Source organism: Panthera uncia, assembly GCF_023721935.1.
Source record: "Panthera uncia isolate 11264 chromosome A1 unlocalized genomic scaffold, Puncia_PCG_1.0 HiC_scaffold_17, whole genome shotgun sequence".
NCBI lineage: Eukaryota > Metazoa > Chordata > Mammalia > Carnivora > Felidae > Panthera > Panthera uncia.
In genome coordinates, this window is record NW_026057577.1 from 33,550,677 (window position 1) to 33,567,716 (window position 17,040).

Sequence of the window (17,040 nt, forward strand, 5' to 3'; positions counted from 1 at the left end):
GTCTACTGAGGAATTAAACAAGATGCTGGAAGTTCTTACAATGCTTGGCTACATAAGGAGCTCCACAAATCAAGGGACCTGGATCCACCAAAATTAAGATTTCAGAAGAACCCCCTCACATTTCAAATAGTTGGGAACACAGAGTTACTCACAGAGATTCTGGGCTGTCTTTGAATCCAACACCTTTAACTCTTTTACTTTTTTCTTTTGCACAGATTTCTTTTCTTCTCCACCTTCCTGATCCTTCTTGGCTAGTAAGGGAAAGATTAGAAAAGCATGATGAAGGAGAAGCCACATTCGTGCCTTATTGAACTACTGTACCAGCCTGGAATGGCTCCTCACCTCCTATTAGCAACAGTTTTCTTATTGCATTCCTTCAAAGCTAACCTTCTCTCTAACCACCCACCCTCCTATTACTGACCCCCCTACCAACTATAGTCAACATCCTGTTCCTTTAACTGTTTAACATTCCTTTAACTGTTAGCAATAATGCTTTTCCACCTACATCATATCATTTACTGGCAGATCTTTCTCTGAAGGACCAGATGGTAAATATTTTAGGCTTTGCAGACTATATGATCTGTCTCCACTGCTCAACTCTACCACTATAGCATGAAAGCAGAGATAATACGTAAACAAATGGGCATGTGGTTTGCCAACCTCTTACTAGAGTTTTCCACCATGTTATCCTTTGTGCTTATTAAAAGTCCTGTTTATCCTTCAAGCTCCATCTTGAATAGGAATTCTCTATAAAAATTTTCATTTCCAGGGTGCCTGGGGGGCTCAGTTGGTTAACCATCTAACGATTTTGGCTCAGGTCATGATCTCACGGTTCATGAGACTGAGACCTGAGTCAGGCTCTGCCCTGAGTGTGAAGCCTGCTTAAGATTCTCTTTCTCTCCCCCTCTGCCCCTCCTGCGTGCATACATGTGTGCTTTCCCCCTCTCTCTCTCAAAATCAATAAATGAACATTAAAAAAAAAAATTTTATTTCCCCAAATGCCTATGCTCTCCGAATCCCCAGTGAATTTGATACGTCTTTATTCTGTAAAGTTTTCCTTCTTAAATTAAACTGATGCTTTGATGGTATTTGTTATCACACCTCATTCAACAATGATTCAATGTTTTGTGACATTTCTTATGTATCATCTTGATCTTTTTAAACCCCGTTACTTTTTTTGTTAAGATTTTACTTTTAAGTAATCTCTACACCCAACATGGGGCTCAAACTCAGAACCCCAAGATCAGGAGTTACGCACTTCACTGACTGAGCCAACGAGGCACCCCAACCCTCTATTACTTTTTAAGTGTGGATACTTTCCCATCCCACCCACATTTTTAACTTCTGGAGCATGGACAAAATAATATTTTATTATCTCACTCTCTTAGCAGTTAGCATGATAGTAACATTCTCTAAGAAATGGGTGACGCTGGCTATTGAGGAGGGTTGGGAAGCAGACAGGGAAACGGGAACTGTTCTGGATGGACAGAACTGTAAAATATTCTGTCCTTTGGTGTAACCTGGCGTCAACTCTTTTTAGGAAGCTCCATGGGCGTATCTCCACAAGGAGGGTCAAGAAACTGACAAAGCTAGTTGCTCTGAGGAGAGGAATGAGGTGCTTGAGTACAAAAGTGTATTATAGTGAATAACTTCCTCATATACTGTTTGAATTTTCATTAAACCACAAAAAAGTACTATCTGGTACAAATAAATAAGAAAGACAGCAAACAAAAAAGAAAATCACATGGCAAAAAGTACCAAGAGCTATTAGAAACTCATCCTTTGGCCAGATAGTCCCAACTCAAAGAAGGTATGTGCCAGATCATTCTGGGCACTGTGAATAAAACAGCAAATGAAATGGATTCCTGCCTTCATGAATGTCATATTCTAATAAGAAGAAATAGACAATCAGTTAATACATAAAATAGTGTATTAGTCATAGTTCTGTGAAAAAAAAAAATCAAGTAGGGAAGAGAATAGGGGAATTTCATGGGGGTTGGATTGTATCTTTGGTGGGGGGTGGGGATCAGGGAAGGTCCTAGAATGTGACTTTTGAGAAAAGACTTTTTTGAAAGTGAGAGTACAAACCACATGAATATCTTCGGGGAGGGGAAAGCATTTCAGGCAGACAGAACAACAAATACAAAGGCCTGAGAAAGGAGCATGCTAGGTGTGCTCAAAGCAAAGCAAAAGGTCATTATGGCTACATGGAGTGAGGGAGAGGCTGGGAGAGTCACAGAGGTACTAAAGACAGATCATATAACAAAACAGAAATTATGGGTAGTGAGATAAAAATGGAAACGTAAAACATCCAGACTGTATCACAAAAACTTAAAAACAGGAAAGGAAAAAAGTAAAACTAAAGCTCTCATTTTATACAGGCAAGTAGAAAGATATGTATTCATTACTGATGTTAAAAAAACAAAAAACAAAAAAACGGGCACCTGGGTGGCTCAGTCGGTTAAGTGTCTGACTTTAGCTCAGGACAAAATCTCATTGTTTGTGGGTTCAAGCCCTGCATTGGGCTCTGTGCTGACAGGTCAGAGCCTGGAGCCTGCTTCAGGTTCTGTGTCTCCCTCTCTCTCTGCCCTCCCCCACTCACACTTGCTCACATGCTCTCTCTCTCTCAAAAATAAACATTAAAACAAAAATTAAAAAAAAAATAAAAAACAGACTCAACTTGTTTGCTTGGCAATAAAATAAAAATAAATATGTGGTATATATACAAAAAAGAAAGGGACAGGGGCTTTAGAAAACTGAGTGGATCTGGGATAGGGGGCACCAGAGCAGAATTAGTCTGCCGTGAAAATAGAGCAGGCTCAACTGAGAATGAGAGCCATCATCTGAGGTAGGCCTCCTGAGATTTATGGAATTTACTTGCTACTCAGAAAGAAGGGTCAGAAAAGCAGTACTGAACCCTGGATGATGCTGAGCAGTCATGAAATTATTAATCTCATTTGGATGCAAATGGCTTCTTACTCTCAGTTATATTTATCCTTTGCCACCCATCTGTGTTTGTAAGGAAGAAAATGTTAACAGAGTAAAAAATTACATCCCAGGAGCGGGGAGTTAAGATGGTGGAGAAGTAGAGGGATTTTCCTCATCCCTCAAACACTGCTGTACTGAGTTCGGATCACTTACAACACCCAGGAAATCAATCTGAGGAGTGGCAGAAAGTTCTCCACAGGTGGAGGAGACAGCTTGGCAGGATTGAGGCTTCCCCACCTCCTGCTTTTTTTTTTTTTTTTTTTTTGCCCAGGGTTACTTCAACAAACAAATCAAAGCACACCTAGTTAAAGGTCCAAACGCTCCACCACTACAAGCAAGGAGGAGCTCTCCAGAGGACTGACCAGTGGGACAGAGTAGCCAAAACATATCAACAGAGTGCACGCAACATACAGCAGAAACACTTCCTGGAGCGCCAGGTCCTGAACAGGGTATGACCCCATTTTAATATAGTAGTACTCTTAGATGCAGGACATCTAACAAGCTTTTAAAACATGCAAAAGATGGGGCACCTGGGTGCCTCAGCTGGCTAAGCGTCTGGCTTCAGCCCAGGTCATGATCTCATGGTTTGTGGGTTTGAGCCCCGCGTCGGAGTCTGTGGTGACAGCTCAGAGCCTAGAGCCTGCTTCGGATTCTGTGTCTCCCTCTCTCTCTGCCCCTACCCCATCTGCTCTGCCTCTCTCTGTCAAAAAAGTGAATAAACATTAAAAACAATTTTTTTTAATATGCAAAAGACAAGATGGAGGAAACTTAGCCAAAATGACATGATGGAATTCTCCCCCAAAAGAAAAGTCAAGAAGAAATCACAGCCAGAGAATTGCACAAAACAGATATAAACAATATATACAAACAAGAATTTAGAATAACAATCTTTTTTTTTTTTCAACGTTTTTTTTTTTTTTTTTTAATTTATTTTTGGGACAGAGAGAGACAGAGCATGAACGGGGGAGGGGCAGAGAGAGAGGGAGACACAGAATCGGAAACAGGCTCCAGGCTCCGAGCCGTCAGCCCAGAGCCTGACGCGGGGCTCGAACTCACGGACCGCGAGATCGTGACCTGGCTGAAGTCGGACGCTTAACCGACTGCGCCACCCAGGCGCCCCTAGAATAACAATCTTAATACTAACAGCTGGGTTTGAAAAAAGCATAGAAGACACCAGAGAAACCCTTGCTGCAGAGATCAAAGACCTAAGAACTAGTCACGATGAATTAAAAAAATGTTATAACTGAAATGCAAAATAAACTAGGTACAGTGGCAAGACTGAAGAAGCAGGTAAGAGAATAGGTGAAACAGAAGATAAAATTATGGAAAATAATGAAGCTGAAAAAAAGAGGGAAAGGAAATTATTAGCTAATGGAGATTAGACATGAAATGAAACACTATCTGTGTATCAAAGGAGTTCCAGAAGAAGACAAGCAAGAAAAAGTGCAGATGATTTATTTGAAAAATTATAGCAGAGAACTTCCCTCGTGTGAGGAAGGAAATAGGCATCCGAGTCCAAGAGGCACAGAGAACTCCCTTCAAAATCAACAAAAACAGGTCAACAGCACGACATACCATAGTGAAACTGGCAAAATACAAAGATGAAGAGAATTCTGAAAACAGCTAGGGACAAAACGTCCTTAACCTACAAGGATAGACACACAAGGGTAGTAGCAGACCTGCCCACTGAAACTTGCCAGGCCAGAAGGGAGTGGCAGGAAATATTCCATGCGTTGAATAGGAAAAATATGCAGCCAAGAATCCTTTCTCCAGCAAGGCTGTCATTCAGAATAGAAGGAGAGATAAAGACTTTCCCAGACAAACAAAAACTAAAGGAGTTCGTGACCACTAAACCAGCCCTGCAAGATATCCTAAGGGGGACTCTGTGAGTGGAAAGCAGCAAAGACTACAAAGGACCAGAGGACATCACCACAAACATGAAATCTACAGATAATACAATGGCCCTAAATTCATATCATTCAATAATCACTCTGAATGTAAACAGACTAAATGACCCAATCAAAAGATACAGGATATCAGAATGGATTAAAAAAAAAAAACAAAAAAACCCAAGATCCATCATATATCCTGCCTATAAGAGACTGAGGACCGTGTAAGACACCTGCAGAGTGAAAGCGAGGGGATGGAGAACCATCTACCAGGCTAATGGATGTCAAAAGAAAGCTGGAGTATCCATACTTATATCAGACAAACCAGACTTTAAAACAAAGACTGTAACAAGAGATGAAGAAGGGCATGGTATCATAATTAAGGTGTCTATCCATCAAGAAGAGCTAAGAACTGTAAATATTTATGCTCCCAAGTTAGAAGTACCCTAATATATAAATCAATCACAAACATAAGCCAACTTACTAATAACAATAGCATAATTGTTGGAGATTTTACTATTCCACATACACCAATGGACAGAACATCTAAGCAGAAAACCAACAAGGTAACAACAGCTCTGAATGACACACTGGATCAGATGGACTTAACAGATACACTCAGAACATTCCATCCTAAAGTATCAGAATACACATTCTTCTTGAGTGCACATGAAACATTCTCCTGATCACATATTGGGTCACAAATTAGCCCTCAACAGGTACAAAAAGACTGAGATCATACCATGCATATCTCCAAATCACAAGGCTATGAAACTTGAAATCAACCACAAGAAAAAATTTAGAAAGCACCCAAATGCATGGGGTTAAAGAACATCCTACTCAAGAATTACCAGGTTAACCAGGAAATTAAAGAAGAAATTAAAAAATACACAGAAGCAAATGAAAATGAAAACACAAAAGTCCAAACCCTTTGAGATGCAGCAAAGGTGGTCCTGAGAGGAAAATACATTTCAATTCAGGCCTATCTCAAGAAGCAAGAAAGCTCCCAAATTCACAACCTAACCGCACACCTAAAGGAACTAGAAAAGGAGCAGTAAATAAAACCCAAAGCCAGGAGAAGGGAAATAATAAAGATTAGAGGAGAATTAAACGATGCAGAATCCAAAAAAACCCACCAGTAGAACAGATAAATGAAACTAAGAGCTGGTTTTTTGAAAGAATAAACAAAATTGATAACCCCCTAACCAGATTTCTCAAAAAAAAAGAGGACCCAAATAGATAAAGTCATGAGGGAAAGAAGAGAGATCACAACCAACACTACAGAACTATAAACTATTTAAGAGAATATTATGCAAAATTATATACCAACACACTGGACAATCTGAAAGAAATGGACAAATTCCTAGACACTCACACACTACCAAACTCAAACAGGAAGAAATTGAAAATTTGAACAGGCCCATAAGCAGCAAAGAAATCAAATCAGTTATCATAAATCTCCCAACAAATCAGAATCCTGGGCCAGATGGCTTCCCAGGGAAATTCTACCAGACATTTAAAGCAGCTAATACCTATTCTCAAACTGTTCAAAAAAACAGAAATAGAAGGAAAGGGGGTGCCTGCATGGCTCGGTCGGTTAAGAGTCTGACTTTGGCTCAGGTCACGATCTCGTGGTTTGTGAATTCAAGCCCCGTGTCAGGATCTGTGCCAACAGCTCAGAGCCTGGAGCCTGCTTCAGATTCTGTGTTTCCGTCTCTCTTTGCCCCTCCCCTACTTGTGCTCTGTCTCTATCAAAAATAAATAAAAAATGTAAAAAAAAATTTTTTTTTTAAAAAGAAACGGAAGGAAAGCTTCTAAACTCATTCTATGAAGCCAGCATTACCTGGATTCCTAAACCAGTCAAAGACCCCACTAAAAAGGAGAATTAGAGGCCAATATCCCTGATGAAATTGGATACAAAAATTCTCAATAAGATATTAGCAAATCAAATTCAACAGTACATTAAAAGAATTATTCACTATGATCAAGTGGGGTTCATTTCTGGGCTGCAAGGCTGGTTCAATTTTTGCAAATCAATGTGATACACCACATTAATAAAAGAAAGGGTAAGAACCATATGATCATTTCAGTAGATACAGAAAAAGCATTTGACAAAATATAGCATCCTCTCCTGATCAAAACCCTCAAGAAAGTAGGGATAGAAGAACATACCTTAATATAATAAAAGCAATTTATGAAAGGCCCTCAGCTAGTATCATCCTCAATGGGGAAAGACTGAGAGCTTGGTCAGGAACGTGACAGGGATGTCCACTCCCACCACTGCTGTTCAACATAGGGCTGGAAGTCCTAGCCTCAGCTGACAACAAAAAGAAACAAAAGGCATCCAAACTGGCAAGGAAGAAGTCAAACTTTCACTCTTCACAGATGAAATGATTAACTCTCATGGAAAACCCAAAAGATCCCACCAAAAAACTGCTAGCATGGATACACAAATTCAGCAAAGCTGTAGGATATAAAAATCAATGTACAGAAATAGGTTGCATTTCTATATACCAATAATGATGCAGCAGAAAGAGTTTTCAAGGAACTGATCCCATTTACAATTGCACCAAAAACCGTAAAACACCTAGGAATAAACCTAACCAAAGAGGTAAAAGATCTGTATGCTGAAAGCTATAGAAAGCTTATGAAAGGAATTGAAGAAGATAAAAAGAAATGGAAAAATATTCCATGCTTACGGATTGGAAGAACAACTATTATTAAAATGTTAATACTACACAAAGCAATTTACACTTTGTGTACGCAATCCCTATCAAAATAGCACCAGCATTCTTCAAAGAGCTAGACCAATCCTAAAATTTGTATGGAACCACAAAAGATCCCAAGTAGCCCAAGTAATGTTGAAAAAGAAAACCAAAGCTGGAGGCATCACAATTCTGGATTTTAAATTGTATTACAAAGCTGTAATCATCAAGACAGTATGGTATTGACACAAAAACAGACACACAGATCAATGGAATAGAGAACTCAGAAATAGACACAAATATATGGCAAACTAATCTTTGACAAAGCAGGAAAGAGTATCCAATAGAAAAAGAACATTCTCGTCAGCAAATGGCACTGGGAGAACTGGACAGCAACATGCAGAAGAATGAAACTGGACCACTTTCTTACATGAATAAATTCAAAATGGATGAAAGACCTATTGTGAGACAGGAAACCATCAAAATCCCACAGGAGAAAACAGGCAGCAACCTCTTTGACACCTTGGCCACAGCAACTTCTTACTTGACATGTCACCACAGGCAAGATAAATAAAAAGCAAAAATGAACTATTGGGACCACATCAAGATAAAAAACTTTTTTCTGCACAGGGAAGGAAACAATCAGCAAAACTAAAAGGCAACTGATGGAATGGGAGAAGATATTTGAACTGATATATCAGATCAAGGGTCAGTATCCAAAATCTACTAAGAAGTTACCAAACCCAACACCCAAAATCAAATAATCCAGTGAAGAAGTGGGCAGAAGACATGAACAGGCACTTTTCCAAAGAAGACATCCAGATGGCTAACAGACACACGCAAAGATGTTCAACATCACTCATCATCAGGGAAATAAAAAACAAAACCACAATGAGATACCACCTAACACCTCTCAGAATGGCTAAAAATTAACAATTCAGGAAATAACAGAGGTTGGTGAGGATGCGGAGAAAGAGGATCTCTTTTGCACTGCTGGTGGGAATGCAAACTGGCCGCAGCCGCTCTGGAAAACAGTCTGGAGTTTCCTCCAAAAATTAAAAAAAGAACTACCCTATGACCCAGCAATAGCACTACTAGGAATTTACCCAAAGGATATAAAAATGCTGATTCGAAGGAGCACATGCACCCCAATGTTTATAGCAATGTTATCAACAATAGCCAAATTATGGAAAGAGTCCAAATGCCCATCAACTGATGAATGGATAAAGAATATGTGGTTTATATGTACAACGGAATACTACTCAACAATAAAAAAGAATGAAATCTTTCCATTTGCAACAACGTGGATGGAAATAACGTGGATGGAACTTATTACACTAAACGAAATCAGTCAGAGAAAGATGTCATATGACTTCATCCATATGTGGAATTTGAGATACTCAACAGATAAACATAGAAAAAGGAAGGAAAAATAACAAAGACAGAGACGGAGGAAAACCAGAAATACAGAGAACTGAGGGTTGCTGGAGAGAAGGGAGGTCAGTGGGGGGATGGATTATGGGTGATGGGCATTAAGAAAGGCATTTGTTGGGACGAGCAATGGGTGTTATAGGTAAGTGATAAATCACTGGGTCCTACACTTGAAGCCAAGACTACACTGTACATTAACTAACTTTAAATATAAACAAAAAAGGGGACAAAAGGTCCCTTTTTGTGGAAGATAGAACTACATGTAGCAATTCATAACAACCACTTAGACTAATGATGAACTACTACAACTAATAATTTACACAAGCATATGTGTAGAGGCCCCGTTTAGACCAGAGGCTTGAGCGACAGATTATAGAAAGGACTCACAGTGACCCCTGGGGGCTGATTACACACAGGCCCATTAGATGACCCCCCCTCAAGATATCCATAGGCCCTAACTGACCAATTCCATACATCCCTAGCCATACCTCTTCACCTTCCCTCTTAAAAAATTTTTTTTTCTTAATATTTATTTATTTTTGATAGAGAGAGAGCATGAGCAGGGGAGGGGCAGAGAAGGAGACACAGAATCGGAAGCAGGCTCCAAGCTCTGAGATGTCAGCACAGAGCCTGACGCAAGGCTGAAGTCAGACACCCAAGCGACTGAGCCACCCAGGTGCCCCCTCACCTTCCCTCTTTAAAAACAGTCCCCATCCACTACCTCATTGCAGATAGCCTTTCCTCTGCTGTCCTGCCCACTGCTCCCTTGTGGGGGTGTAGTCAATAAACTTATATCTGCTTTATTCTGCCTCAGGTGAATCCTTTCAGCACCTGCGTCATCGGCTTCCTTACCCCACATTAGGAGGCCTCCCTCAGATCAAGAATGACACCACAATATGGACTTCTTAGCTCTACCAAAATGGAGTATCCCCACATAGAGGAAATATATTGTATTTACAAACTGGGGAGGGTAAAGGGACCTGAATGAAAAGAGAGTTTCTATGCTTCACTGGAACTGGTGAAACATCAGTATCATTAGACTAGGATACGTTATAAGAGTATGTATAATGTCACACTTGGAGGAACACCCAAGCAACCTATATGAAGTGATAAACTCAGGTACTATACATTAATCAAAATGGAATCCTAACAAATGTTCAAAGAAACCACAGTAAATTAAGAGAAAAAGATGAAACAAACAGAAAACACAATGACAGACTTAAGCCCTAACATTCAGTAATTACCTTTAATATAAAGGGTCTAAATACAATAATTAACAGAGATAGGCTATAGTTTAAGTGCCTGACAATTAGCTTTTTGGATTCTGATGTATGAACCTGACTTTACGTTTCTGATTGCTGAGGCATCCATTTCAAAGACATCTATCTCCATATTGCCAGCTATACATCTATATAAAGAGCCAGGCTGCCCACCCATAAAGCTTCCCTTTAAGAAAGCCCTGGGTAACCTAAAATAACTGTTTGAGTGGCCCCGCTTTTCTCTTACTGCAACTTAATTCTTGCTATTATGTTTTAAAGTCACCAATAGAGTCAACTGGCAAAACCCTAGGTACCCCACCCTTGACCCTGATAAAAGCAGAACTCCAGGGCTGGCCTTTCTCTCTTGCTCTACCAGAGACTTCGCTGTGTGGCCCCAGGTGTGTCCTGCACACTCCAGGACCTGTGAACAATAAACTTTCTTTCAAAGCTCCCCGATAACTGTTGCTGAACTGCATCCTGCAATCGTAAGAACCAGCTTCAGCATGGGTTCTGCTCAGGAAAATATGTGTGCGGGCTCCCTGTGTGTGTGGGAGCTTGTAGCAAGTAGCAGGGCTCAAATGAGTACCTCCAGGCATTCCAAGCTGACAGCGATACTGATGGTCTCAGACAGACACAAAACAATGGCCAGATTAACAAAAGACCCAACAATATGCTGGTCTATGAATTTACTTCAAAAACAAAAATAAAGGTAGGTTGTAAGTAAAAGGTTGAAAAAAGATACACCATGCAAATATTTTTTTAAAAAAAGCAGTGTCTAGGGGTCCCTGGGTGGCTCAGTTGGTTAAATGTCTGCCTCTTAATTTCGGCTCAGATCGTGATCTCATGGCTCAGAGGATACAGCCCCACACTGGGCTCCATGCTGACAACATGCAGCCTGCTTGGGGTTCTCTGCCTCTTCTCTCTCAGTCTTCTCCCTCACCTTCTCTCTCTCAAAATAAATAAATAAACTTAAAAAAAAAAAGTATCTATATATTACATCAGGGCAAAGAAAATACATAAACAAAGAGGGAATTACATAATGATTAAAAGATCAATCCACTAGTAAGGCATAACAATTCTAAATGTGTATGTACCAAACAACAGGCTCCTGAATACAATAAACAAAAACTGAGAGATGAAATGAGAACCCAACATACCAATACTTTAAGACATCAATACCCTACTCTCAGTAATGGGTAGAATTACTAGGCAGAAGATCAGCAAGGATACAGAACAAGTGACCACTACACTCAATCAACAGTAATACCTAGTAATACGTAGGAAACACTTCACCCAAAGCAGTGGAAAAAACATTTTTTTCAAGCGCTTCACTGGACATTCACCAAGAAAGATGCTATCTTGGGCCATAAAATAAACCACAACAGATTTAAAGGACTGAAATCAGAGCATGTTCTCTAACCATAATGGTATCAACCTATAAATCAGTAACAGGTAACAGGAAAATATCCAAACATTTGAAACTAAAGAACTACTTCTAAGTAAACTGTGAATCAAAGAGGAAGTCTCAAGAGAAAATTTTAAGATACACAGAACTAAATGAAAATGTAAGCACAACACATAAAAATATATAGGGTGCAGCTACAACAATGCTGACAGTTAAAGTGACAGCCCCAAGTTTATATCAGAAAAGATCACAAGTCAATAGTCCCATTTTCTATCTCAAGAAACTAGAAAAAGAGCAAAACAAATCCAAAGCAAGAAGGAATGAAATAAAAGACATAAGAGCAGAAATCAATAAAAATGAAAATAGAGAAAAACCAATGACTCAAAAAGCTGCTTGAAAAACATCAATTAAATAGGTAAACATCCAGAAAGACTGACAAAGATAAAAAGGGAGCCCTATATTACCAATATGAGGAATAAAATAGATTATCACTAGAGGTCCTGCTACCAATGAAAGCATAGTAACGGAATACCACAAACAACTCTGTACTCATGAAATGGACAATTTACAAGAGACGGACCTATTCCTCAAAAGCTACCATCTATCAAAACTCAACCAAGATGAAATAAATAACCTGAATACTCCCGAAACCATTTTAACAATTGAATTCAAAATTAAAAGGCTCCTGAAAAAAAAGGTGGTTCAGAAGATTTCACTAGAAACTTCCTTAAAACATTTAAAGAAAAATGAATGCCAATTTAATATAATGTCTTCCAGAAAACAGAAGACGGGACACTTTCTACTTCACTTTATGAATGCCAATGAATTGTTTATTTTAGTTATTTTTATGTTATGTGAATTTCACCTCAATAAAAAATTGGTAATTAAGATGTGTAAAATCACAGGGGCACCTGAGTAACTCAGTCAGTTAAGCATCTGACTTCAGCTCGGGTCATGATCTCACCATTCCCAAGTTTGAGCCCTGCACCAGGCTCTGTGCTGACAGCTCAGAGCCTGGAGCCTGTTTCAGATTCTGTGTTTCCCTCTGTCTCTGCTTCTCCCCCACTCATGAGCGCACACTCTCTCTCTCAAAAATAAACATTACAAAAATTGTTTAAAAAAAAGATACGTAAAATCACAAATTATATCAGTGAAATGTGAATATGGGTTGTTTATTAGCTAACAGTATTCTACTGATAATTGATTTCCTAAATGTGATAATTGCAGTGTGGTTATGAAAAAGAATATTCTTCTATGTGGGAAAGGAATACTCAAGAATTTAGTTGTAAAGGGCCATGATGTCAGTATTTTATCTCAAACTGCTCAGTTTAAAAAAAAAGTAAAGTGTTCACAGCACCATTATCCACAACAGCCAAAATGTGGAAACAATGCAATGTCCATCAACTGATGAATGTAAAAACAAAATGTGGTATATCTAAAAAGAACAGACTATTTTTCAGCCATAATCTGGAATGAAAAACTGATACATGCTACAACATGGGTCAACCTTGAAAACATTATTAGTGAAAAGGCCAGACACAAAAGGGAAAATATTATTGCACATACACAAAATGTCTAGAAAAGGCAAATCCATATAGACACAAGCCAGATTAGAGATTAACCAAGTTGGGGGAAGAGGAGGTGAGGAGTGACTGCCAATGGATTCAGGGTTTCTTTTGTGTGTGTGATGAGAACGTTCCAGAATGAGACAGCAGCAGATGTACAACTCTGTGATATACAAAAAAACCCCACAGAATTGTACACTTTTAAGATGAATTTTTTTGTTGTTTGAAAGTTCTTAATGTTTTATTTATTTTTTTAAATTTTAAATACTTATTTTTGAGAGACAGCGCGCATGTGCTTATGTGCTTGCTTGTGCGCACGCCTCAGTGGGGGAGGGGCAGAGAGAGAGGGAGACACAGAATCTGAGACAGGCTCCAGGCTTTGAGCTGTCAGCACAGAGCCCAATGCAGGGCTCGAACCCACAAACCGTAAGATTATGACCTGAGCTGAAGTCAGACACAAGTTCATGACCTGAGTGGAGTTCGGAGGCTTACCTGACTGAGCCACCCAGGTGCCCCCTAATGTTTTAATTTTTAAAAGCAAATTTTGGCTATAAAAAGGATAAATTTCATTAGCTGGAAAAGCTCTTCACCAAGACCGACATCTTAAAGGTAATCAATACAGAAATGCTTTTATGGGGCACCTGGGTAGCTCAGTCGGTTAAGTGTCCAACTTTGGCTCAGGTCATGATCTCACCATCTGTGAGTTCAAACCCCACGTCAGGCTCTGTGCTGACAGCTCAGAGCATGGAGCCTGCTTCAGAATCTGTGTCTCCCTCTCTCTCTGCCCCCTTCGCCACGCATGCTCTCTCGCTCTCAAAAAAAAAAAAAAAACAGAAAAAGAAAATGCTTTTATAATGATTTAGAAGTAATCTTGTCTGATACCTTTGACGGTTTACTAGTAAGTGAAGCAGGCTGTGTTTCTTGATTTTTCTCTGCTTCATTTTAACCACAAGATGGTTTTGGCTGGTAGTGCAAAGGGAGAGAGGGACATACCAACATAGTAATAAGTCTGAGGAGGTTAGTCTCAAAGGAGAGGCAACACACATGCTAACCCTCTGACCAGTTGTTCTAGGTGAATTATTTTGTGTGATAAGAAGATGTCTAGGGTCCCTTTAACTTGAAGGATCTATATCTGCCTGCTTGATTTAGCTTAATTTTCTGGTTTTAAATGACTATTTAGTCTTAAATAGTATCCTTTTAAATATATTTCTTTAGGTTCAGTTCTTCAGAATGCTATGATACCAGGGCATTCTTTGAACCATCATTTCAGTCATAGAGAATGGCTTATCTTTACAAAAGTCCCTCGGTTAGCCTGGGCTGTGGCCCAGAGAGCAGTCTACCACAGTATCTGCTCCCTTTCCACGATGTGGAGATTTTGTCCTGGGAAATGATGGCCCAGGTAGGGACCATATTTCCCAGCCCATCTTTATCTGGGAGTGACCATATGATTAATTTTCATCAATGGAGTATGGGCAAAGTGATGTATATGGATTCTAAGCCAGGACTTTTTTTGCGGGGGGAGGGCTGCAAATTAAAATTTATTTCTTGCTTTAAGGGTGAATCTTCTGGTATATGAATTACACTTCAGAATATATATACACACACACACACATATAAATACATATATATAATGGACTACAGACCTAAATGGAAAACCTAAAACTATTAACTTCTAGAAGAAAGTGGAAAAATCTTACCAATTTTGGGGTAGGCATGGATTCTTAAAAACACAAGAGTACCAACCATGTGGTGTGCAGTATCTTAAGTGGGCCCCCTTCTTAGTGCACACACCCCGCATAACCCTTCTCCTTGAGTGTAAGTGGGCCTGAACTACTCTAGTAAGCCCTTTTACAGAACAGTTTAGAGGTCAGAGACAAGCAAAATCAGATTCAAAGCTGCAGCAGATGCTCTCCGGCTGTCCTTGAAGAAGCAAACCCTGTGCTGTGGAGATGACCTTGTGGGAGGAAATGATGAGCAGCCTTTAGAAGCTGACAATAGCCCTTAGCTGATGACCAGCAAGAAAACAGGTATCTATGTCCTACAATTACAAGGAACTGGATTCAGCCAAATGACACACAAGCTTGGAAGAGGACACTGAGCTCCAGAAAGCAGTGCAGCCCAGCTGGAACCCCGATTTTAGTTTGGAGTGACAATGAGTAGAGGATCCAGCTAACCTGGATTCCAGATCCATGGAAACTGCAGGGTGATAAACTTATGTTGGTTTAAGTTTGTTGTAATTTCTTATAAAGCAACAGGAAATAATACATAACATAAAAGAAAAACTTGATAAAGCAGACCATCAAAATTAAAAACTTTTGTTCTTTCAAAGATACTGTTAAGGAACAAAATGATAAGCTACAGCTTGGGAGAAAATATTTGCAAAACATATATCTTGATAAAGGACTAGTATCCACAACATATTAAAAAACTCTCATGATTCAATCATAAGAAAACCCATTTTTTTAAATGGGCAAAATATCTGGAGAGAGACTTCAGCAACGAAGACATACACAGGGAAAGATGCTCATCATCATTATTAGGAATATGTACTAGGAGTTATATTAATTAGAAATGAAAATTACAATGCCTAAGGGGCACCTAGCTGGCTCAGTTGGTGGAGCATGTGGCTACTGATCTCGGGGTTGTTAATTTCGAGCCCCATGCTGGGTGTAGAGATTACTTAAAAAAATAAAATCTTAACAACAGCAACACTCAATGCCTAACCCACTAGAATCACTAAAATTAAAAAACAAAACTGATGAAACTAAGTGCTGGTAAGGATGCAAAGTATCTGCAACTCTCGTACATTGCTGGTGAAAATGAAAAAAAATGGTATACAGCCACTTTGAAAACAGTTTGGAAGTTTCTTATACAATTAAACATATATTTATTTTAACAAATGGCCCAATGATCCCATTCCTAGGTATTTGTCCAAGAAAAATGAAAACATATTATGTCCAGACAAAATATTGTATGCAAATGTTTCTACTGGCTTTCCTCATAACTGCCCCAAACTGGACTCAACCCAAATGTCCATCAACCAGTGAATGGATATAATGGAATTCTACTCGGCAATAAAAAGAAATAAGCCTGTATGCACAAACCTATACCTCACATACATTTTGCTAAGTGAAAAAATCCAAGCTCAAAAGGTTACTTAATATATGTTCCATTTATATGATATTCTGGAAAAGATAAAACCAGAGAAAGAGGAATCAGGTCAGTAGTTTCCAGGGCTTGGTGGTGAGGACAAGGGATAGATAAATGCGCAGAAGGGAACTTTCTGAAGTGATTAAGGTGTGCTCTATCTTGACTGTGGTGGTTACACGGCTGCATACATTTGTCAAAATTCAAAAAAGGGTAAATTTTACTATATGCAAATTGTACCTCAACAAGCCTGGCTAAGCAAATTATATCTTTAAGGTCAATAAAATACAGTAGCCTAAAGCTATAATAATTCTACCAAGTAATAGTGAAAGAACATTCGAAGAGAAAAAGGAAAAACAGACACAAACGTTTAGCATATGTCAAAGTAGAAACTCAAATCAAAGAAAAAAGAAAGGTGTAAAACAGAGGTTGATACACTTTTTTTCTTAATTGACCAGGAATTAAGTATTTTAGGTATTTAAGTTTCTGATTCAGTTACTCAACTCAGCTAGTGTAATATGAAAGAAGACACAGGCAGTATGTAATGAAATGGACATAGCTGTGTTCAAATAAAACTTTACTAACAGAAATGGGTTGGGCGTAGTTTGCTGACTTCTGGTCTAAGCAAGTGTTGGAAGAACTGGCTTTCCA

The 17,040-nt window shown here is 39.1% G+C and overlaps 1 protein-coding gene across 2 annotated transcripts in view; it reads right to left on the minus strand.

The window, feature by feature from the left end:
• DIAPH1 (diaphanous related formin 1) overlaps nt 1-17,040 on the minus strand; it is a 103,748-nt gene that overhangs the window by 16,889 nt on the left and 69,819 nt on the right. For both annotated transcript variants that reach the window (XM_049648525.1, XM_049648526.1), the window contains one exon: nt 153-251. In XM_049648525.1, the coding sequence (XP_049504482.1) occupies nt 153-251 (99 nt within the window). The remainder of the gene's footprint in view (nt 1-152; nt 252-17,040) is intronic.